Consider the following 24,101-nt stretch of genomic DNA (forward strand, 5'->3'; position numbering starts at 1 on the left):
CATTAAAAATCTGACGTGAAAAGACCCCTAAAGCACCTCTTAGGAAGGAACGCCTGTTGGAGACGAGTAAACTGAAAGCAGATGTGTTTGATGTTCTCTCCGCTGCAGTTTCTGACATTAAAAAAAGGTGATGCTAAAACACAAACAGGAACAGGAAATGCATTTCTTTCATTCACAAAGGGAAATCCAGCACGGTAGGGTGAAAGGTCAGCATTCGGTAAATAGGATCATAAGTGACCACTGCCCTAACTTCAATCAACAGAAAGCATCTCTCCGAGCAAACAGCCAACACCTCTTAGAGCAACAGAAGAAGCTGAGGCTGCCAGCGGGCTCTTAATTTCGGCCCACCATCGTTCCCCGGCCTCATTCCTTTCCCTAACCCTGGGGGACCGTGTTGTCATACTGCTGGATGAGGGCCCAGCCCAGCCGCGTGAGTCGGTTTAACTAAACAAAAACACTCCCACCCTGAGCTGAGGGCTCCGACCACAACAGGCCCCCACAAAAAGCAGCACTGCGCTGGGTCAACGTGCACTTTTCTGACATAGAAACAACCTTTCAGAGCTTTTTTTGTTCATAATTGTTGGGGTTTCATTAAAACTATAAAATGCAAAACAAAGTGTGGAATGATGAAGACAAGTAGAGCTGTCACCATCAGACACTAGGTGGTAATATTGTGCTGAGAATGATTCAAAGTATAACATGGGTTGTAGAAAAAAATCTAACACCTTTGTTGAAATTGTCCTTTTTAAAAGCTAGATAAGTAAGTTCAGAACCATTTCTTCCTTTCAGGGAAAAAATATAGTAAAAAAGTGTAATTATTTTTGACTGCCACCTTCCTCTGAGAACCCGTGTCAAACAGGAGTCACAGAGCCTCTTAAGGATGAACAGGGAAGGGCGTCCATATTTGATGGACGTTAAAATATTTCAGTCAGGACAGTTTCTTTACAGTTCAAATGTGCAGCTAACCATTTATGAAAAATTTAGAAATATATTGTCCTATTTGAGCTCTGGACAAACTTTAACAAAGCTTGGTACTTTTTTTTCCCAAAATCCTTGTTGATATGTATAGTAATATGTAAATAAAGATTAAATACAAATGGTAACGTATCTTTTTCTTTCAATCATGACTGAAAGACTGAGATCCAAGCTACAAGCGGCTTAAATTATCTTTCTGCACAGGCAGGCTGGGCTCTCCTTTAGAGGTAGAAGGAGGAGCTTGGTCAACTGGTAGAGGCTCAGAGTAGAGCCACTTACCTTCCACATAGAGAGGAAAGCGGAAGATTAGGAGTACGGATAATAAGTTAATGTGTAAACTATGCATGTCTGCTTCTGTTCCTAAGTATCCACTTGTGGGACAATAAAGAAGTGAATTAGATCTAAAGTGGATAACAGTAAACAGTTGAAGGAAAAAATAAAGGGTCCATGTTATGAAAATTGGAAAACTGCTCATGTAAGCTTCCCAGGGATCCATAGCAACTAGTTTCAATTTCCGTTTAGTATTGGCGGTGAAGTGGAACTCCTTTGTTCTTCATATGTCTGAGCTAAACAGCAAACAGAAACCTTCCGTTACACAGGAAAAGATTCCAGCCCAACAGACCTTCACAAAAGCACATCTAAAATCTTGCATGATGGGAAACGTAAAAACACAATAACCAAACTGAGGCATGGTGAGGGCAGCTTCATGCTGCGGGGCTGTTTTTCTCCAGCTAGAATCATTTAATGAAGGAGAAGCAAGTTATTTCCAGAGGGAAACTATCTTTCAGCGCTACGACAACCCAAGATGTGGATCTGAACCAATAAACAAATGGCTTTATGAGAAGATTTTGGAACGCCACAACTTGAAACCTGATCTGAGTGTCTTCCTAGGTAATCTATTTGAGAAAAAAAGCAGAGCACAGGACTTATCCTTGTAATATGATGAAGAATTTGAATAAATATTTGAAAATAGATTGTTGTTTTGATTTATATAAAGTGCATAATTAAAACCACAGCTTTGAAACAATAAAAAAATCAACCCTTCTTCATCTTGAAATCCAGAACAAATCTCTATTTGTTCTGTTATCTTTTTGTGTCCATTTTCCCTTTTTTGGATCAATAAAACATTTTTTTGCTGAACTGAATTGTCTGTTTTTAAAGTCAATATGTACTAAAAGTTTGTTTCAATCTAAAAAAATGCAAATGTATTAGTGTTCATTAAAAAAAGTCCCTGAGTTTATGCTGATTTCTTTCAAGGTTCCGTTTCTTTGGTCCATATTTCCCTTTCCTTCCTGCTTTGGACAGGGTTTTGGTCGGAGCGGATTCAGGAACTGAACACCCAGGAAAGAATGATCACACAGAGACTGGTACCACCCATTATTAGCCCAAAAACCACTAGAAATATAGCCTAGGGAGACAAAAACAAACCGCAGGTAAGCATAAAAGGCCTAAAGGTAACAAACATGTTATTTACTGTTCAGATTTACCCCGATGGAGTCGGCCGATCGGAGCGGCTGGCCGCTGATTTTAAGATAAAAGACGCCTGGAAAGACAAACAGCAGGCAGCTGGACATCGTTGATCCTGAGAGGAACAGAGAGAAAAAATTAACAGCATGAAGACAATGTGCAGCATATCTAACTGCTGCAGCTTTTTAGACTGTTCACAATGCAGCATTAATTATGCATAGAAAATGCAGTTTTAGAAGCAACAATCAATAACAGGGATATTGACAAAGTGGCTGCTGCTAGTCCATCTTCAAAACATAACTGTAGTTTCTTTTAATAAATTTTTAACTAATGGAATTCTAATGATCAAATAGTTGATCTCTTTCATATGTACTGTTTGAATAGAGAAAGATGCCAAACTTTCCAAAGGTTTCCTCTGGTTGTATGGTTTAAAATTTCAATTTAAGCAGAAAATCTGCAGCGAAGCGGAAAATTGCTTCAACAAAATACAAGACATAAAATAGGATGAAACTTTTACTGTTTGAGGCAAATTAGAATAACCAAAACTATTACTATTTTACTTAATGCCACTATTTTAAGAACGTATTTAATACTCTCCCTAAATTCAGAGGTTTCCTCAGACATTGAGTACTAGATTAGTTAGAAAAGCTTAGGTTATAATATCATGATGTTAAGCTCCTGCTTTAAAGTCAACATTCAATTTCCTTGTGTCACATTATGGAGAGAATCTACAAAATTCAACAGAGGGATCAAAAAGGAACTAAGGATACATGAAGGTGCCATGTTGATTTTATCTAATGTGCAAGAATAAACAGCACAGGAATGTCCATAATCTACAGTTTTACAAGGACACTGGCTGTGCATCTCAGAGATGAGCATGATTTGGTGCTGAGTCTTGATTCCTGCCCTGAACAAAAGATAAAAATAGTGTTTGACCATTTAATCGTTTGGAAGTGGCAGCATCATGCTGTGGGAGTGCTTTGCTGCTGGATGGACTCAAGAAGGACTCAAGTAATGGTTTTTGACTGGCCATCATAACGCCAGATCGCAGACCTATAAAGAATCTGAGACTGGAGCTTAATGAACGTGTGGGTGGAAACAAACCTGAGCCACCAACTCTGTCTGCAGGGGTGGGATAAAATAAAAAATAAAAACATTAAAATGTCCTCACTGGTTACATACCAACGACTCCAAACACATTCCTTATGTCAGGCACAAAGATGGCCAGCATCAGCACCACGCTCAGGATGATCAGAGCTGAGACTGTGTGGGTCAGCCAGGAGAAGTAGCGTCCTCCATACAACAGCACAATCACAGCCTTACGGGCCTGCAGCATTCATGGAAACAAAGGTTTCAAATTTAAAAGTGCTTGGTTGAGAAGATGTGCGAGGTATAGCACACTCACAGGGAAGTGTATGAGCGGCACTGTGAGTAGCACAGAGAGGAGGATGGCCAGCCGAACCGTCATCACCATGATGTCCCGGGGAAGGTACTCTCCGTAGCCGAGCAGCAGCTCTGACTCTACGTGAGCTAAAAGGAGAAGAAGAATGAAGAAGCACAGTCAGATCAGGACTTTGAACTGACAAAGTGCTTCATGGTGCAGGCTTACCATAGAAGGTGAGGTACCCAAACAAAGAGGAAATGAAGTAAAGCAGGAAGCTGAGACTGATGCTGATGTTTGCAACGTTTTGCATCCTGGCTTTGGTTGGTCTGAAAGAAAGCAGTCGCTCAGTGAGCATTATGGTCATGGTGATGGGGTTGAAGGACTTATCTGCAGGGCTGACCTCTCCAGTTCGCAGTAGATGGGCAGGATGGCCGTGTGGCACAGAAAGGAGAAGGCCATGGTGGGGATGGCATATGCACTCTGCAACAAACAGGCACAGTTCAGGCATCATCAACAATCAGCAGGTGGGACAATGCTGGACTTTCTGGGTAACTGGTCTGCTTGTGACCTTAAACCACAAGGCAGGTTCATTAATTTTTTTTATACCATGCAAAAGAAGCATTTGTATTCCCCCCTTCCTGTAATGTCCCCATATAAAGTTCAACCAATTTCAGGATATAACATACTTAGTATACAGTCAGCTTCTTTGTAATTAAATCTCGGTATAAATCCTGCTTTAATACTGAAGCATCAGAGGTTCCTTTGAGTACATTAGTCTACATAAAGACATGGTAGTACCCCTAAGGCAGGCAAGGCAAGGAGAGCATTAATCAAAAGAGTAAACAAGAAATCAATAGTAAATGTTGAGAAGCTGCAGGGATCCACAGCTCAGTAGAGACTGACACGGGAGTGGATTTTCACTCCTGTCCCGTCCCACTCCCACAGAAAAAAATGGTGTCCCGTCCCGATCCCGGGCCAGAGTAGAAATCTAAATCCTGTCCCGTCCCACTCCTGGTGAAATTACTCCCACTCCCATCCCGCTCCCATTCAGAATGACTCCCGCTCCTGCACCACTCCCATTCTTGTTGTTTTTGAGCGCGGGTGAAAAACTCAGAGCGGAAGTTACTATTGGTTTGCTCCCGCTCCCGTCTGCTCCCGTTAATGTTTAATCCTGTACCGTCCCAATCCCGTGATCGTTACTAATACTGACTCCCATCCCACGGGAATCCCACGGGAATCCCGTGACCCATGGGATTCCCGAAAAAATATCAGTCTCTACAGCTCAGGTAGGACAGAGGCCTTTATGAAAGCATCACTGAGAAACAGGCAAAATAACCCCAGATAAAGAACTTCGTTTTCATGTTTAAAATAACTCTTGGTTTGATAGAATATTAGATACTTGTTAACATTTAAGAAAATAATGACATATTTATGAAAAACAGCTTATTGTAAAAAACACTGAAACTGAACAGAGGAGCTGATCAGAGTCCGCAACAAGACGGATGGAGCTAAACCATCTGTTAGAGGCTGTAAAAACCGGGAAACCATGGCAAAGGTTCACTTTCCAGAAATACGTGGGTTTTGTTCAAAGCTACAATAGCCTAATCAAAGTCCAGATCAAACTCATCAAGTCCACCATAAACAAAAATATATAAACAACATTAAGTGAAAGGAATGTTGCAAGAAGTCTGTCAGGTCTGAACTGTTCTCACTACTTCAGGGACATACAAATACTGTTTCCATATCTTGTGCTGTAAAACGATTAAATTCCTTTTTATTCTTCTTACATTTGACCATCCATCCATCCATCCATTATCTGACACGCTTGCCCCATTTGGGGTCGTGAGGGGTACAGGTACCTATCTCCAGCTGTCTACGGGCGAGAGGCGGGGTACACCCTGGACAGGTCGCCAGTCCATCGCAGGGCAACACAGAGACAAACAGGACAAACAACCATTCATGCACACACTCACACCTAAGGAGCCAATTAACCTAACTTTCATGTTTGTGGATCGTGGAAGGAAGCCGGAGTACCCGGAGTGAACCTACGCATGCTCAGGGAGAACATGCAAACTCCATGTAGAAAGACCCCATAACCTTCTTGCTGCAAGGCAGCAGTGCTACCCACTGTGCCACTGAGCAGCCCATATTTGAAAATAATTAGTCGAAATAATTAACAAATAAAATTAAATATATGATTAATTTGTAAACAGATCCTGACTGCAGTTCCACAAGTGTTGCATTTGAACAGGTTTACCAACAGACGCTCGGCATCCAACCTAAAGAACCTTGAAGCAGTTAGAAGAGACGAATGGATGCAGATGTCCGTTTCCAGATGTGTGACGCTAGAAGAGCAAAGCCCTAAAGGACCTGCAGGGAAAGTTAAAGCTGGTTCCACAAAGCCTCGGCCCATAGGGGGGTGAAAACAAACGCTCAGCACACCTTACAGCTTTGTTTGTTAAACTCCTTGTATGCTTTTATTTTTTTAATGTATCGCAGAAAACCCTCCAACAAAAGCTGAAGTTTTCAATGTGGAAAAGTTAAAGGGGTCCGATCAATTTGCAAAGGCCTATGGCTGAGATGAACGTCAGCATGTGATATAAATGTGAGGGGAGCTGCTCTCCATCATTATGAACATCTGGCAATGCATTATTGGTGAGGGTGTGAACCGTTAAAGAGGACTGCATACCTGCTGTGAAGAGAGAAAGTCAAATTCATACGCACCTTAATGGAAAGGACGAAGAGTTGTGGTGTACACTCCGAGTTGGATACATTTGATGACTGAAAATAAAAGAAATAAAAACGTATTTAGACTTAAAATGTTTTTAGTCGTCTTGAACAAAAGCGACTCTTACTGTTTGCCTACACGCCTTTACAATTAGAAGTCATAAGTTAGCACATGCTCATTCTGGAGTTGTATCACGGTGTTGAATTTCTAAAAGTCAGAGTTCATTTCCAGGATCAGGAAAGGTCACCTGGACTTCCTTCCCTTAAGGACTGGCTTTATTCACCGTGCAGAACTCTGGGCAGACCTCTCTGGTACTCATCAACCAAATCTGACTCAATCAGTAAATCAACATCCTGAGGTTTCCTCCTAATCCTGTTGGCCATGACCGTCTCGACACAAACTACCAACCTCAGACCTTTGGTTCCTGAAGGCTAAAAGTACATTCATTTTTTTTTTTTTTTTTAGCAGCAGAACCTTTTCTGCTTTAACTGCTGAAGTAGTACAGAGGCAGCAGCAATTAAGAGCCAGAATGAGACATAAACTCCACTAATCAATGCTACAGGAAGACCTATTTGAAATGACACAGCTTAGGTGCTGTGTTTTCAGACCACAACTCCATTTACATAACTTTATTGAATGTGTTTCCGTAGTATGAAGATAGACACGGTGAAGGAAAACCTTTATAATTGGACAAAATGACAAGAAAAGCACCAGAATCATGCAGGTTTTATTATGTCTAGAGTGAGACAGGTGATGCAGTACAAATTGTATCACTAAAAAGTGGGTCATAGAGATTAAAGTGTTCACAAAAAGACATGAAATAATGCTGAATTTCCCTTTTCAGGGAATATTCAGTTTGGCAGCAAGGAGGGCAATGTTAAAATCCCCAAAAGATTGTAAAAGTTCATCAGGCCAAATTATATTTCCTGATCCAAAAAAAAAACAACAACAAAAAACTCTTTGAAGGGTAGATTTAAATAAAGAAGGAAATTGCAAAGCTAAAATTAGTTTTTATGTACTAGAACATGAAAGGAATTCATGACTTACATTTTTTTATGTTTATTTTCTTTCTTCTATTCAACTGATTTGTTGTATTTTTTATAGAAATACTTATATAGATAGGGGTAGGTGTTAGAAGTTTATCCATTCCCTGTTCCTTTTCATTTGTTTAATGCCAAATTGTAATGATACAATTGTATTGTTTTAAATATAATTGTGTAAAGAATAAAACAAATCAAACAGAAATTATTGCATGAGACACCAGCTGGAGGGTCATGAAATGGTTTTCATAATTAATCATAATTAATGTGGTTTATTGTGAAATACATAACTGTGATTAGCCCATGAAATAAATGTCCCATTAAAGACGTTATTGATCTAATACATGATTCAAATACTAAAATACCATTAAATTGTAAAATGCCCAACTAAAATAAAATTGTACTGTTAAATTATCAAAAATCTATCTAAATGATTACTTTAATAATTAAATGCCATTAAAAAATACATTGATCTAAAATGAATGACATTACTTCTGTTTATATGTATGAATAAATATAGAGTGATGTGATTATATGTATATTAGGAGAACACCAGTCTATAGCATTGTTATTCTGGGGTTGAAATGTTTGGAAAGAACTTGCTCTAGAGTCCGGCCACACCCTGATTTACCCTGCTGCATCAAACTCCTTACATAGCCCCTGGTAAGGTGAGGTACGGAAGAGGATTAGGGCCACTGAAAAAAAAAGTTAACTGATTTTTAAATTTTATTTCAGTTTAGTATGGGAAAAATGTCAGAATTCTGACTTTAATCTCAGAATTCTGACTTTTTTTCCTCAGAATTCTGACAGATAACAAAATGTTAGCATCAAGCCATAGCCATATCTGTTTTAGAGACTAGATCTCTTGTTTTAATGACCCTCTGCTCCTCTATTAATGAGGGGACCCCTCAGTCACATAAAAGTTGCCTAATTCCGTCATTTTCCACCAATGTGTTAGTGGCCCTCTCAAACAACTCACATCTTTGTCAGTGAAGCTGAGTGCTCCACATCTCTTCCTTCATGGTGCCCATCTACATTAAGATCCAAAATTCTGAGATCAAAGTCAGAATTCTGAGATTAAAGTCAGAATTCTGAGAAAAAAGTCAGAATTCTGAGAAAAAAGTCAGAATTCTGAGATTAAAGTCAGAATTCTGAGAAAAAAGTCAGAATTCTGAGAAAAAAGTCAGAATTCTGAGAACAAAGTCAGAATTCTGAGACTAAATTACTAAATACTAACGTTTTTTGAGCTACTCTGAAGACCACATGTAATCTGGAGGTTAGAAGCTGCTGATTCTGTTGAAAGTTGCTGACGTCTTTATGTCAGTCTACGCTCACCCCTCTCTGACCTACACCTGGTCCATAACTCTTCGGTTTAGTTGCCTCATCCCAAAAAGTTTCTACTTTGTTATAACGGCACTAACAGTCGACAGCTAAGTATTTAACAGCAAGAAAAGTTCACAACTATACTTATTGCACAAGTGGCACTCTGTACTGGTAGCAATATTCACTGAGCACCTAACAGGAACGTATTCTGGTTTAGACTAGCAGTTTTTAGGCCTGGATGATGAATGTTGTACTTCTAAAGCCAGAGGTGACAGAAACGTTGCGTTTAGGGCTGGGTATTTTGATTCGATTTCGATTCATAAAGTTCTAAATCGATTAATTTAGATTCGATCTGTTTTTACAATAATGAAAGAGGTTCAACTGTGTTTCAAAATACTCATGTATTTTACTTTTTCCTGTCATATTAAACACAAAGTGCAAACTTGTAAATCAGACAGTTTAAACTTGAGATGTGAACAAAACTGTCTCAAAAGTGCAAACTTGTTTGTGAAAAGTGAAAAAGTGAAGCCTCACTCGAGCGAGCTGACGTGACACAACAGATATTCATGAGCTGCATTATCTCCACTGTACAAACCATATTTGCACATTGTCTGTTACAACTACAGGGTGTTTGCTGGTCAGCCCCCATTTGTTAATGTATTCAATCAATCTATTGGCTATATTTGCAGCTGTCTGGCTTGAAGTCATCTTGAGAGCATCTTTCCTGCTCATTTGAATGTGAATGTCACACGCATCACTATAAAACGAACATATCTCATTTCCTAGACATCGATTTTGCAAATTTACATTCACCTTCTCGAGGTCTGGGAACGTTGTGACGTTGTGAGGCAAGGGACAAGGGATGGACCATTTCTTCACCACAACCTAGAAGTGGAGAAAGTTAGCTTAGGAGGACATACAGTCATCAGACATCTACAGGCTGAGGTCAGAGCTCACCACAACTGTAAAATACAGCATGAAGAGGAAGGCAAGGCTGCTGGTGTAACCCAGAAATCCTGTGGAGCATGGGAGAGAGAAAGATCCAGTAAGGTGGAGTGATTCAAACCAGTAAAGGCTAGAAAGAGGAAAAAACGTACCGATTTTGGGCAACATCGCTAAAGGCACAACAATACAAACTGTGACGATGATGAGGAGCAACCTGCCATCTTCATACCAGGCATTCCTGGAAAACACAAGGAGTCAAGTATTAAAAGTCAAGGCTGAACTGCAGCAGATCTTCTAAAATGTCACAGCGACAGCCGCAGACCAATCTGCCATGCTTTCAGACCAACCGCCTCTGGAAATTTGTCTCCATTTTGTGCTCAAATACAGAGCGACAGATTCGTCATGTGGAACGAATTAAAGGCTTTAGCTCTTCCAAATCATAACAACCTTGTAGTTCACATGGTAACGTTGTGCCGCTCCATCAGATGAGACCACAGCTCTCTTGCAGGTTTTTAGAGAGGGGAATAATATTTTCTTTTGCTAAAGGAGAGCCTTGGTGGTTTATACAGGACTGTGCAGGAGGAGGGGTGGGCTGTAGTGACACATGTGGAAGGCATGTTGGCTCCGCTGGGGTTGGGGCTGGATGGGAAGGGTCCTGGGTGTCGCTGCCGCAGCGCAGGGTCATAAGAAACTGGCTCTGCAGCTGTTTATTGGAGCTCCCAGTGTCAGAGGCACCTGTTTCGACCACATCAACACCCACTGGCCCCCGTTTGGCAGCTTCACAGCTGTGTCATTACCCTCTGTCCCGACTACACGCTTCCCATCCCACAACTGGATGTCTGCTGTGTCTCAACAATCTTCCATTGCTCAGTTAAGAAAAATATTTAGACATGTTTAAAAAAATTAAACGAGGATCTTCAGGAGGCTTTAAACTCAATATACAGAGATACAGGGTGAGATGTGGAGCATCTCCCACTCCGAAATGCCACAGCACTGGAGCGAACACAGAAAAACGCTGATTTATTTCCTGCTTAATCTAAAAGAATAATTTTCCTCATTAAGTAATCAATGTAAGTGTTCTTTCTTTTCAAATATTTTACATAATTAATTTCATGTCAACTAAATGAATTATACAGATTTAGACTTCAAAGCATGAAGTAAAGCTGTGAGAAGATTATGACATTCAATCAAATTAAAAATGTTTACATACTGATGGCTATTTTTGCTTTTAATTTACTGATTTCTTGAAACATAAATGATACAAATTTATATTCCTCTTCTCATTAAAAAAAAAATAAGTTAAATTTTCAAACTGTGAAAAAAAACTAACCCATCTTTTTTCTACCAGTCCAAATGACTTGAAGAACAAATGTTTTGCTCTCTACCAGACAGATTGAGATTTAGTTCCTCAAATTATTAATCTGGGATTACTCTCATAGAATGTGTTCAGTGGGTAAAGAGGGACATTCAGCAGAACCTTTCCAGCTGATTGGGTGAAGCAACATCTACAGTCCTTCCTACCAAAATTTGGTTTGAGCCAATCTTGGTAACAAGTTAATTACCAGCAGACATGAGGAACTACAACTCACGCTTTTAGGCTCTAGATTTTCCTCCTTTAAAGAAAGAATTGGAGATTGGAGATGTGTATTGTCTTCAGAATGGGAGCTCTGCAGCTCCTGCTTTCCTCACATCTATATGTCCTGCATTAAACCATCTTACTGCAACATGTTTGACCGAACCGTCTTTAGTCGCTTTCGAAAGGATTAAGTTGCATCAAGATAAGATGGATTCTCATGTGTTTGTGAACTCACAAATACAATGAGAAATCAATTTTGAATTTTCTCAGACTTTTTCTCAATTACTTAGAGTTGTTGCGATGTATTTTAGCATGTCGAGGTCTGCTTTCAGAGTGAATGTACTTAGGCCCCGTCCACACGAAGTCAAAACGAACACGAAACGCTGATATTTTCCAAAACGTTTGCCGTAAAGACGGAGACGTAAAATAAATGTGAGCGTCCACACGAATGCAGGAAAACGCTGCAAAATGTATGCCAGGCCTGTAAGTGGCGCTGTGGTGCCAAAGCAAAAATAGGCGACGAAATGTTGGACATGGCACTAATATTTATACATGGTTGCCTTGCGGGTCCATTTTCTTGGTTAAGTCAAATTCAGGTGCTGAACTATGTCATCGATATTGCTCTGTTCTTCCTGGAGATATTCCAGAAGAAGAAGATTCTGTTGTAAGCCCGACAGCAGGGTGAGTAGCATTAGCAGCAACGGCGCCATTGTTGTTGTGATGTGTCGCGCATGCGTGTTTAGAGGCGACGCTATGACGCATGCGTGTAAAAAAAAAATATGCGGTTAGAGCGTAAAGATGGAAATGCGAAAACGGCGTTTCGAAATCTTCCCACTCTGAAGGCTGAATAAAAAAAAGATCGTTTACAGACCCCCGAAACGCCGGCTTCGTGTGGATGAGAGGCTGGTTTGGTGAAAAATTTGTGCGTTTAGGCCAGGGTTCGTCTTCGTGTGGACGGGGCCTTAGACAGATAGAGCTGGATTAACAGATGGTTTCCACGCCCGACATGGTCTCATTATGTTTTTCCCTCTCACTTTAACAGTCAGGAGCACCAAACTAAACGTGACGTTTCCAAAGGGCAAACCTCAGTCAAGGTGTGAAGTATTAATGGGCCTCATGCAAGAAGCGTCCACATGAACAAATTCCTTGTAATGTAAATGCTGCATTTACATTTTTCTCCTATTTCTAATCTTCTCTCAGGTAAGAGTTTATTTTATAAGCGCTCCAAACTTGATGAAGAGGTCTTGCATAATCAGTCAGCTCTTATCCAGACCTAGTTTTTCACTAAATGACTACATTTGTTGTTACTTAGAAGCAATTGTCTATTTTATTAGGATACATCTTTATGTATTATGCAACTCTGCAGTTATAAATTACATTTCTATTCGCTGATGACAGAACTATCGGTCCAAGGGGACACTGGCTTAATATGTTGTTATTTCTATGTAGGATTAAGCTACTATTGAAGTAACATCTGGAACAGAAAATGAATAGAAAGTTCAGAGAGGATGTTAAGCAACATGTTGCTGCCTGAAAGTCTCCCAATGGTAAGACATGCATTCAGTTCACTTCATGGCACAAAATTGAAATGTTTGGGTCATCAAATTAAAGTTTGGCCTTTATTATTTTTATGATTGGATGGCAGAATTGGTCTGGAGATATACAGTATATGGTGTATTAAAAGGAGATTTTGCAGAATGTTGTGTTGTGTTTGCTTAACATGTTTATGGCACCTTGTTTGTAGATTTTTTCTGTTATTTTTCTCTATTTTCCTTTTACTTCTGTAGCAGTACAACCACATCATTCACAACCCTTTTGATTCATTTCACTGCTTGACTTTAACAGGTCCTTTAATTCTGCTACTCAGTTCTCAGGCAGAGCCTCCATCTCAAACTGGTAAAGTGTCACTTCTTTGTCTTTAATGCCATTTCTGTAAATGAATACCTTCTGATTGGGCTGGAAGTTGTAGCCTGATTTGCCATTATTGGGGTGGTAATTATGCATATTTACATTTCTCTGGCAAACACACTCACTCACTGTTAATTATTTAACAAGGCGGGCACTAGGTGGAGACATTAAACTCCCTCGACCCAGAACAAACTATCTAAAATCCACAGTATATTATAGAGCCATATGTCACTGGAACCAACTGACAATAACCACATAAACAGTCCAGAACAGAACAAGCTTCAAAAAGATACTGTCTTCAGAACTACTGCAGGTGATATGATGAACTGACCTGTGTATTTATGTTGTATATTTCTACTCTTTTTCATGTTCCTATTATTTCCTAATGTGCAACTTGTGCAATTTTTTTAATGGTTTTTTCATAATGTAATGTATTTTTTTATGTGAGGACCCCAGGAAGATTAGTGGCCATTTATTTGGCAGCTAATGTGGATCCTAATAAAACTAAACTAAACACGTTGACTGCATCATGTTTACAAGGATTATTTACTGAAGTTAAAAAAGGTAGTTATGGAAGAGTATTAGGGACACTGAAAAAATTGTAAAAAGTTAACTGATTTTTACATTTTATTTCAGTATAAAATGAGATAAAAAAAGTCTGAATTCTAACTTTAATCTCAGAATTCTGACTTTTTTCAAAAAAAAAGAAATGTTAGCATCAAGCTGTAGCCATGTCTGTTTTAGAGACTAAACTAGCTCTCTTCTCTTAATCGCCTTCTGCTCTTCCATTAATGAAATAGCATCGCCTAATTCCGTCATTTTCCACCATTGTGTCACTGGCCCTCTCAAACAACACACATCTTTGTCAGTGAAGCTGAGTGCTCCACATCTCTTCCTTTATGGTGCCCATCTACATTAAGATCTAAAATTCTGAGATTAAAGTCAGAATTCTATTTTTTTCCCATATCAAACTGAAATAATATTTAAAAATCAGTTAACTATTTTTTTTCAGTGGCCCTCATCCTCTTCTGTAGTTAGTAGAATCTGATGTGGCACGTTTGAAAAACAGAAAAATTTATGACAAGAATAAAAAGAACGTTGCTGCATGATGCCCATTGTTCTGATCAGGTGCTCCTGATGCGTAACACCTGTGTGTGAGTTTGACCATTTACAGTAGGATAAATGTCATCCTCACAAGATTTATTATTTTTTTGTTTATTTCTATAAAAATTTGTTTAAGAAGATACTTCAGTTTAAATTATTTGTTTATATTACGTTACATTCCTCTATAGCTTTATTGAAATTGATATTCAGTACTCACTTCTCTAATTTGTTAGGACTATACTTTTGGTATTCTGTAAGTGCCACCTCTTAAGTTGTTGATTACCTAATTTATGGTGGAGTTTTTTTTGTAATGAACAAAAACCCTACAATACGAAATAATTTGACAGTGAGACAGGGTTTTATATGTTTTGTTTGCAAACTGTGACCAATGACTGAATCCAAACTGGACGCAAAACTATAGGCAGCCTTCAGCTGTTGGACTTTTCATTATAGAGTATTTGGATAAAAAAAAAAAAGAAAAGAATGATGATGAAAAAATTATGCTCCGATGTTGACAGTTCATTAGACTCCACACAAAGCTGAAGATCAGCATGAATCTAACTAAATGCCTCATAAACTGACTCCCACAGCTGCTTGGTGGAAACCACAATGAGTAAAACTAGAAAGAAACCTTTTACAGAAAACAAAAAAGTCAACAGAATTGCTATAATTGTATTGCATTGTGACAAAGGACCTGGCTTATTTGTTCATTTCTTCAAGCTCTGATGGAGGCGAGTGAGCTTCTGTTAACATCCCACAGCCACTCATTAACAGAAGCGTTTTGCTCCCCGCCACCGCGAGCTGTAATTAGAATGGCAAAACTGATATCCCCTTGTATCAGTCTGATTCTGGGAACATGTGTGAGAGATTTGGGGGTGGAAGGGTGAAAGAAGCGCGCTAATACGGAACAGCTGTGTGGGGAAGAGTCAGATGTTGACGGATTGGGGGCTGAGAGCTGCTTCAAGTTCTGCGAAAACCAGAGTGGCCAATAATAAAGAGATATACGTTACATTCTTGGCCAGGGGACCAGGCTCTGTGAGAAGGGGGAGCTGAAGGATCACCCATAAAGGTCAACGAAGGATGTAGGCTGCCGATAGTTGATGGATGGATGGATAGTGCCTTGCAAAGTGTTCAATTCCCTAGAGTTTGTCAGATTACCTCTGCAAATGTCAATATGTTTTATGGAGAATTTATATGCCTGAACAAACGTGCGGCGTTTGTGGGTTTAACTCATCAAGCTTCAAATCTAACTAAACGAGTCTGGAATATTCAGTCTTTCCTCTTCATTGAATAGCTCTAACTCAGTCATCTGGGTCATAGCAAGCACAAAAAAAGGCCTTAATTGGAGGACACCGATTTTTTCTTTTTCAACACCTATGATTTTATTTGGCTCGCACTAGAGCAGTCTGTAGACAGAGTGTCAATTTCTTTCAGCAGCATGGAGGTCCATCCTCCTGAGGAAAAAACTGTCGGATTTAGATCTGCAGGTTAACTCCACAGGATGATGCTTCCCCTGCTATGCTTCAATGCACAGATGTTGATTTCAGTTGCTGGTTTTTGCCACATAAAGCAGTCAGCATAGTTTAAAAAGTCAAATTTAGTATGTATCCAACTAGAGCCTCTTATTCCATGTTTGCTAAAGATGCCGCACAAAAATCCCCCATAAACTTTGCTGACAGTTTGCTGTCCTTAGTTCCTCTGATCAGACAGAATCTCCCAGCAGTTGGGCTTTTCTAGTGCATTCAAACCCATCTACTCCAAAATGTTAATCAAACTTTATCTTGTTTATTAAAAGAACAGGATGACTCCTTTGCTGCTAGTTTAAATAAATGCATTAGTCATCAATTTTGTGACATTATGAAAACATTTTCATTAGGAGGGTAACGGATGAACCCACCCTGAGTTTTCTGCATTCACGAAGCTGCTGATAGCTGCTGGAAGCTCCGACTTCAGGATGAACAAGTAGGATGACATGGCTGAGGAGAGAAAATGAGGAAAATTAAATGAAATCACAAGAAACGATTCTCAACCAAATACAGCATGCAGCTGAACGCCACCACAAGAAGCTCTCAGCTGTTATGTGAGGGTGGTGTGTATTCAAAGGAAAGGAAGGGGGGGTACCGCAACATGGGAGGGTAATTGGGAGATCCCCAGTAAAGCCCTCAGTATGAGGAGCAGACATAATGCAGGCCTTCCAATTGCTGCACAGCAGCTAGGATGGGAAATCAGGGGTGAGGAAGGAGGAGGGCGAGCAGCAATGCTAACAGTAACGATCTCTGACACTAATCCAGGTACTTCCAACCTTTCTCCACCTCGCTAGGCAACAGGATACAGCCATTTTTCTCTGACAGCCAAATGGACAGCGGATCAGTTCAATTCCTTTAAGCCCGCTTCTAAAAGCTCCATCAGGATAGCAGGGAATGGGATAAGGCGCTCCCAAAAAGAAGTGTGCATTTGGTCTGGGCAAGCGCCTCACAAGCAGCATGTGCTCAGCCCTGAGTTTAAGGGAATTATTATTAGGAAAGCCAAGCAAAATGCAAGACTAGCTGGAATCCTACTACCCCGGGCGGGTCTGTGACTCTTCTTTAAATAATCCCAGTCATAATCCCTCAGATCCTGTATTTGTTTATAAAAGAAAATTCCTCCAATAATGCTCTCGCCCACACAGACACAAGCACATTCCCTCTCTGAATAAAAGCTGCTATTCATGAGCACTGTTTGGCAGTTAGGGACTCCATTATCAAATGTTTCAGGGCTTCTAGTGTGCATACCATGGTACCAGAATCAGAAATACTTTAATAATCCCAGAGGGAAATTACTTTTGTTACATGCTATATATATATATATATATATATATATATATATATATGCATATTACACTACTGTAGCTGGTAGCAGCGTGTCTTTGTGCACCCATCCACTTTAATATGTTGTTTCTCTTCACCCAGTTCTAAGGGGGAAGAGAACCAATATCGAGGGTTCCTAACAATTTCCCATGTCAAAACCAAATCCTTCCACATTTCAGTCTTCACAGATTTCCATGCAAAACTTTGTATAGAGCACATTCACTATAATGGTAGTAGCTTAACTCATGCAGAAATGAAGGAAGGAAAGAAAGAACGAAAGAAAGAAAGAAAGAAAGAAACAAACAAACAAAGAAACAAACAAACAAAGAAACAAACAAAGAAAAAAAACGAAGAAAGAAAGAAAGAGTTTCACATCAAAGACGTATCCATCACTGTGAACACACCACAAAAAGGTAACCCATTAAAGACACACTGACAGGAACACACAGCAGTCAGTCAGTCGGGATGCGGTGGTTTAGTTTCATGCAACTGGTTACTCTTGGAATGACAAACACTTCTATCAGAGGTGAGAAAATACTTACAACGACCATACAAAATGGCCCTTGAGTGAAGAAAGAGGACGTTATTGGCCAAGTGGTAAGAAAACAGACACTGATAATCAACATTTACGTAATGTTTAAAGAGTATAGAGGTGAGGCTTCTTTGTGTGGTCAGCAAATAGCTGCGGAGTGCTTCCAACATGAGACAGAACAACTTTCATTTCATTAAGAGCCAGGAGAGGCTGGCTGTGAGAGCCGTAGGGTGGTCAGTAATTAAGGTCAATTGGCTGCTCAGCCTTTGGCAGCCTGAATGAATGTTTACCCAGAGTGAGGCTAATTGCACTCTTATAAAAGAAGCTGTGGGTAGAGACAGATGGACTCTGGAGTGCTGGCTCTCACACTCCTGGACACATGCTGGGAAAACACCAGAACATCAGAGGTAATCGACTCAACCCAGATACTAATGACGGTGCAGCAGCTCAGCTCTCAGCTGTCTGAGAAGCATCGTTTGTGGTCGAGTTGGGTACAGGGAGGGACCCCAATATGCTACTCTCCGCACACAGGGTGGGAGTGGGTTTCGCCATCAGCGATCAATTAGGAGAGAAGTCATGTTTCAGGCCCAGGGGAGGGGGCTGAGAGGGTCAGGGGTTATCAGGGAATCTAGATAATGGCAGGGGGGTGATGAGGAAAGAGAGAACCTCAGCACAGACCACTCTGTTCACCAGCAGGAGGCGATATCTCCCTCCAAAATAAACAAACTGTCCCTGCAGCATACCTCAGCTCTGTCCCAGCTCTGCTTCTCATAAAAACCACATAATAGTTTTACGTCCAACATGTCAGAAACAATGTCTGTTCCTTCATGTTGAAAAGAAGGCCAACTTACCACCGATATTTTGGATGAGAATAGCCAATCCCACTAAAATCTGGAGAGAGAGATGGAGAGAAAAAAGGGGAGGGAAGAGTAAACATCCCAAGTCAAAATGAAAACAGAACCTTCACAGTAATCCTGAAGGCCTCACTTACTTTTCCTGGTTTTTTCAAAGCTTTTTCTCCAAGTTCTTCGTACGAATTGATACCTGCAGCAAATGACCATTTAAAAAATAAATCAAAGTCAGACAAATCAGGACTTTTTTTCCATTACAGTCTAAAACTTCATTAGAAAAAACCAAGGTCTTTAGTCCAGTTATATGTTATTTCTATTAGTTAAATGCCAGAATAACAGATTTTTTTTAGCAGTTCAAACACATTTTTTAAAACTGTACAATATGGCTTTGCTGTTTTGGGTTATCTTCCACAGGCTCTGTAGAACCTTCTGGAATATTGGACCATTCCTCCTGACAGGGCTGGAGTCACAGAGTCCGGTTTACAAGCCAGACTCGGTAATACCTGCTCTAATATCACTAAAATCAGGACTTTGAGTTGGCTGCTCCAAAACACTGACCTTGTTGTTCTTCTGTGACTTTTATAACTAATCTGATCTTAAGATATCCCTTCAGTATTTGTGTATAAAGCATCCATGCGACACGGTTCTACCATCCCATATTTCACAGTCCAGATGCTGCTCTCAGGTTTACCTGCTCCCCTTTTTCCTCCATATTTAAAAATGTTCAATACAACCAGAAAACTGTAGTGATTGGTGTTTGTCCTTTTTTGCTGAGCAAGCTCATCTAGGACTTGTCTGACTGATTATAATAACAATGACCGACCTCAATAGCATCTTAATAAGGCCTTCTTTTAATTTTGTCTTAAATTGCAGATTTTGCACTGAAACAAGTTAATGTGTGGGACAAAGAACATTTCTCCTTCCAGAAGGCTATGATGGCAGTAGAAAAATTATGTTTTATCAACTGCCTGTCAAAAATAATGTAATTGCCTTGATATAACATTGCAGATAGGTAGGATCCTCCTATTCCATTATTACTGCCTGGATATTTGTGTTTGAGTCATTTATGCAGGGCAATTTAAGGCAAAAAAAAATGTTTCTTAAAAAAAATAATACAAATGATGCTGACCATAAGAATATTATAGCAAATATTTTTTTTATGATTGAGGTCCGTGTTCAGTTAAATGTTTTTATAATAATCAAATCATAAAAAAATAAACCAAAACTGCAAACCCATTTGTATTTTTAATAAAAGTAAGTGAAGATAATCTACACACACAGAGTTAGGACGGGGACTAAACATCTAAAAATCTCTGATCAGTGAAGAAAAAAATGCTTTAATTTGTTAAGGAGCATAAAGTTTGAGCAGTGGAGCAACAATACAAGACAATTAGTCCAGATTTACACTGTTCTAAAGCAAGCATCAAGATAAGAAGAAGTGCATACAATGCTGCTTCTATCACACCCAGTGGAGACCTGTGGAGGAAGTGCTATGATCTGAGGTGGCTGCATTTGGTCAGGTCCAGGTTCAGAAACACCTATGAGGCCAAAGAATTAGACATGCTGATGGGACAGCCATTGGTTTCAGATTGACACATTCATGCATGGATCAGCCACAGGTTAAAGGTTAAAGGTCGATCCCACCCTTCCTGCAGCTCTACAACATCTTCATGTTCAAATATTAAAGCAACTATGGAGAGAACTAGGTGACATCATAGAAACGGTTTAACAACAATGATGTCGGTTTAACAACAATGATGGCGTTGGGAGCCTAACTTCCAAATAATAACAGATTTCTGATTTCTTTTGATAGAGCGAGGAGAGTGTTTAAGATGCTTCCTAAAAAATATCATATGCAGCGTTTAGCATTAAAGCCATGACATCGTGGCTTTTCAAGGTTCCCCAACTTCTTAAGTTTTTGATTGTTTCTGAGTCAAATAATTTAGTAATTGATTAATCATTAACTGGAGTGTAGAGATTCTAAAACATGCCTTTACCTGAAAGAACAGCCCATCTTGAGCAGCAATTATACTAAAATTGTGAAAAAGATATGTTAACATTTTACATTTAAAATAAAAAATATTTTTTGTCTGTCAATCTGCTCTATCCAGAACTCCTCAAGTGGAACAGTTTTATTTTCCCCTGCTTTAATTTCATAAAACGTCTTCTTTAAGGAACCTTTTGCTATTCGCTTATTAATTGATTAATCAAAAAAATTATCAACAGATTAATCGATTTGCCAAATAATAATTAGTTGTAGCCCTAATTTGAAAACTACTTTATTTAGTCTGGCATTTATAATCCTAACTGAGCTAAAACAGGAATGTAAAGTATAAATAAATGTCTTTAATCAACTTTCTGCCTGAACTAAAATTTTATGAAAAAGCATATGAAATAAAAAGAAGAAAGAGTGAAAAAGGGATGAATGTCTGCATGAAAGTTGAGCATTTAAACCGTTTTGGTGAAAACATCACAGTATTTAAATAGATTTAATGGTAATCAACAACCTGCGCATCCCTCTATTGTGTTTTCTTGTTATCATTTCTTTGGGCTCCTTTGACCCTTTATTACTCATTAGTCAAGCATCACCTGATGAAGTCACAATCAGGACTTGAGTAATAACCGAATACAAACAATAGATAGTTTTGCAACAAACTGATTAAATCTGGAGTTAAAGGAAAAGCGATTCAGAGCATGAAGTCAACATCAATAAGCGAAGAAATCCTGCAGTTTATTTATTGGCTGCAGTTGGAAAGTGTTTTTCCCTCACCTGTTTGATCACAAAGCTTCAGAAGCAGATGGATGGAGTATGCTGCAAGGCTGGATACCAGTACTAACAGGATGCTGGGAAGAAAAGGAGAGCACCAATTGATAAACCTTACACTATTCTGAAGAAAGACAGCACTGGTGGAAGGAGTGCACTCTTACCAAAACCCAACTATTCCTGTGCTGGCCATTGCATAAGCCAGACCCAGTATCCCACTGCCCATGATTGCATTCATCAGGTTGAACACAGAGGAGGCGAAGGAGGCTCCTGTAGTCCGGATCTGTACTGATCCCTGCAGATGGAAAAAGAAAAGCAATTAAAGCTACAGAGAAAGACCAAAACAAAACAAAAACTGCAGAAAAAGACCTGTTCAGAGGACTCCCCCTGACATTACAAGGAGCAACTGGCTCGGCCTGATGATGGATGTAATAAAACAACACTGCAGGGGCATGCAGGATCAGGGGATGGATATAGGAATTGATGGGGTGGGATTTGAGCTGCTGGCTGCAGGACAGCTGCCTGAGCTCAGGATAAGGGGAGCTGCCCAAACTGCTTGACCTCTCTAATGGGGGATATCCTGGATAGAACAAGTGGCAACTCTGGTGTCAGTGTCACAACAAGCTCAGATTGACCTGCAAGGCTCTCGCTCAGATTCACCCTGTTACAGGAAACGAAAGACGGGAAGTGCATGGGAGAGACCCAGACAGAGGAGAATTAAGACTATTTGCAGAGTCCTTCAGAAATAAACATGGAGACAGTTGAGTTTGAAATACACCAATTTTTTCCCCCCAGCCTGAATGCTTTTCCCACCACCCTTGCATCCCCAACCTCTTCACCTGATACAGATTAAACATGACATGACATGGACTGAAAATTACCTTTAAACTGATTAAACCCAATAAGAATTGATCAGATGTCTAAACACACTGCTCACATTTATACAGTATTACATTTTATCTGATTTTTGATATGCTTAGACCTACATAGAATAACCTGACATTCAAAACACGACTTTGATATCATGTGGGGATTTTACAGTAAGTCAGAAACATAAAAAAACAGTTCACTATCACTAGTAGTACTACTACTAATAATAATTACAATGATAATAAAGCATTATTACCATCAGAACTGCTATTACAGTAACTCTACAGTAAATTATATGCTAAACAGTAAAACTGTATAGCAATGACTAAACATGAAATGTTAATATTAAAGTTAACAATATTAAAATATAGATAATTCTAAAAAAATTTCACGTGAAAAACTAACCAGTAAAATTGTTGCTTATTATATTGGAGTAATGATATGCTCATATATACCCCAGACTGCTGTTAGTTCTCAAATGGTCATTTTCTGTAACAAACACACAACTTTGAGGTAGAAAAATATTTCTTAGCATTTATTTTAGCATTGCACATTCTCATTAATTATTTTAACATAAAAAAAAAGAATAGAATCCTTTTAATAAAAACATGATGTGATGGTTGTTTTTAAATCAATTATTAATTAGGAATTAAAACTAAGGTGGTTAGTAGTTTAAAAGAGCTCCCTTTTTGTCTGGCTGATACATGTGAAAGTTAGTTTAAAATACAGCTGTGGGTTGTGGAAAATCTACTCATTGTTTTAGTTATAAAAATCAAGGGGATGTTTTGCACTTATTTTTTTTTTTTAATGATTGGTTCAGATTCATTTTTATATAAATTAATATTTGCGAATCCATTTCCAAAATGATTCCGAGAAACATTTATTGAACATATAACATCTTTTTTTTTTTAAACCCATTGACAACTAAAGGGACATCCAGCCGGCAGAGGATCTGGTTTTCCTACGTGTCATTACTCTTGTAATGAACAAAAAAGGGAATTTAACAACCACTGAAAATTTCAGCTTTAAGAAAAGAGCTGCTACTGTAAGATAAAAATCCCACATGTTCATTGTTTTATACTGATACCTATGTTTAATGCTTAAAAGAAAGACAGAATTTCTCATACAAATTGATATCAGCAGACTTCAGTTTTTACATGCTTCACAGAGAGTAAGTGTATGGAGAATTTAAAGTATAAAAGCAGCAAAAGCACTAATTTACACACATTTTGGAGGAAGAGACCCCGATGGAACAATGCAAAACAATTGAAGTAAATTAAACAAAATGTTCTTTTTGTAAATGGAGAAATAAACATAAGTGAGCCTTTTTGCACACTTGCTTGCTTGCTGTGTGGGTGGATTGCTGTGCTGACAGAAGCAGAAATCCCAAAGGAAACTGAAAAAGTGAAGTCCAGCTCATGTGATGCTGACCATTAAAAAAAGCCCGAACAAAGCAGCGACTCGATGTTAAACTCCTTATTTCTATAGATTAATGTCGATGACAGAAGAAGACGTAGTGATTAAATACTCACATTTCCCAACAGAGGAGTCCTCTCACTGACAGACGAGCCTCTCCCAGAGAGTTTAGTGTAAACATCAGCCTGCTCGCTGCTGTTGATGCTCATTCTGAACTGATAAAAGCATACAAACAGCTTCGCTCTCAGACTTTATGCTCCCATCTTCTCCTGGACCCTCTTTATTCCCGCCGCTTATCGGGCAGTCAGCTGATTGCCTCTGTTATTGATAAAAGGCTCCCCTAACTTCCTGCTTCGTCGCATTTTTCCTACG

At 39.2% G+C, this 24,101-nt stretch overlaps 1 protein-coding gene across 2 annotated transcripts; it reads right to left on the reverse strand.

Annotated features, from left to right (window-relative positions):
- Positions 1-1,942: 1,942 nt before the first annotated feature.
- On the reverse strand, positions 1,943-24,078 carry slc38a6 (solute carrier family 38 member 6). 2 transcript variants are annotated; one of them, XM_038286241.1, is made up of 16 exons: positions 23,846-24,078; positions 21,608-21,738; positions 21,450-21,523; positions 18,820-18,872; positions 18,680-18,719; positions 16,348-16,426; positions 10,015-10,100; positions 9,875-9,933; positions 9,731-9,802; positions 6,551-6,607; positions 4,227-4,306; positions 4,052-4,152; positions 3,848-3,972; positions 3,625-3,769; positions 2,463-2,557; positions 1,943-2,383 (listed from the first exon to the last, which is right to left on the reverse strand). In XM_038286241.1, the coding sequence occupies exons 1-16, from the start codon at positions 23,936-23,938 to the stop codon at positions 2,300-2,302; spliced, it is 1,374 nt and encodes a 457-aa protein (XP_038142169.1). In that variant the 5' UTR covers positions 23,939-24,078; the 3' UTR covers positions 1,943-2,299. The 2 variants fall into 2 exon arrangements, with proteins under 2 accessions (XP_038142169.1, XP_038142170.1); XM_038286242.1 differs by lacking the exons at positions 21,450-21,523; positions 21,608-21,738; positions 23,846-24,078 and adding an exon at positions 17,839-17,858 and having other exon boundaries at positions 18,820-18,866.
- Between the last annotated feature and the right edge of the window lie 23 nt (positions 24,079-24,101).

Source organism: Cyprinodon tularosa, unplaced genomic scaffold (genome assembly GCF_016077235.1).
Source record: "Cyprinodon tularosa strain WSP-4 unplaced genomic scaffold, ASM1607723v1 ctg222, whole genome shotgun sequence".
Lineage (NCBI taxonomy): Eukaryota > Metazoa > Chordata > Actinopteri > Cyprinodontiformes > Cyprinodontidae > Cyprinodon > Cyprinodon tularosa.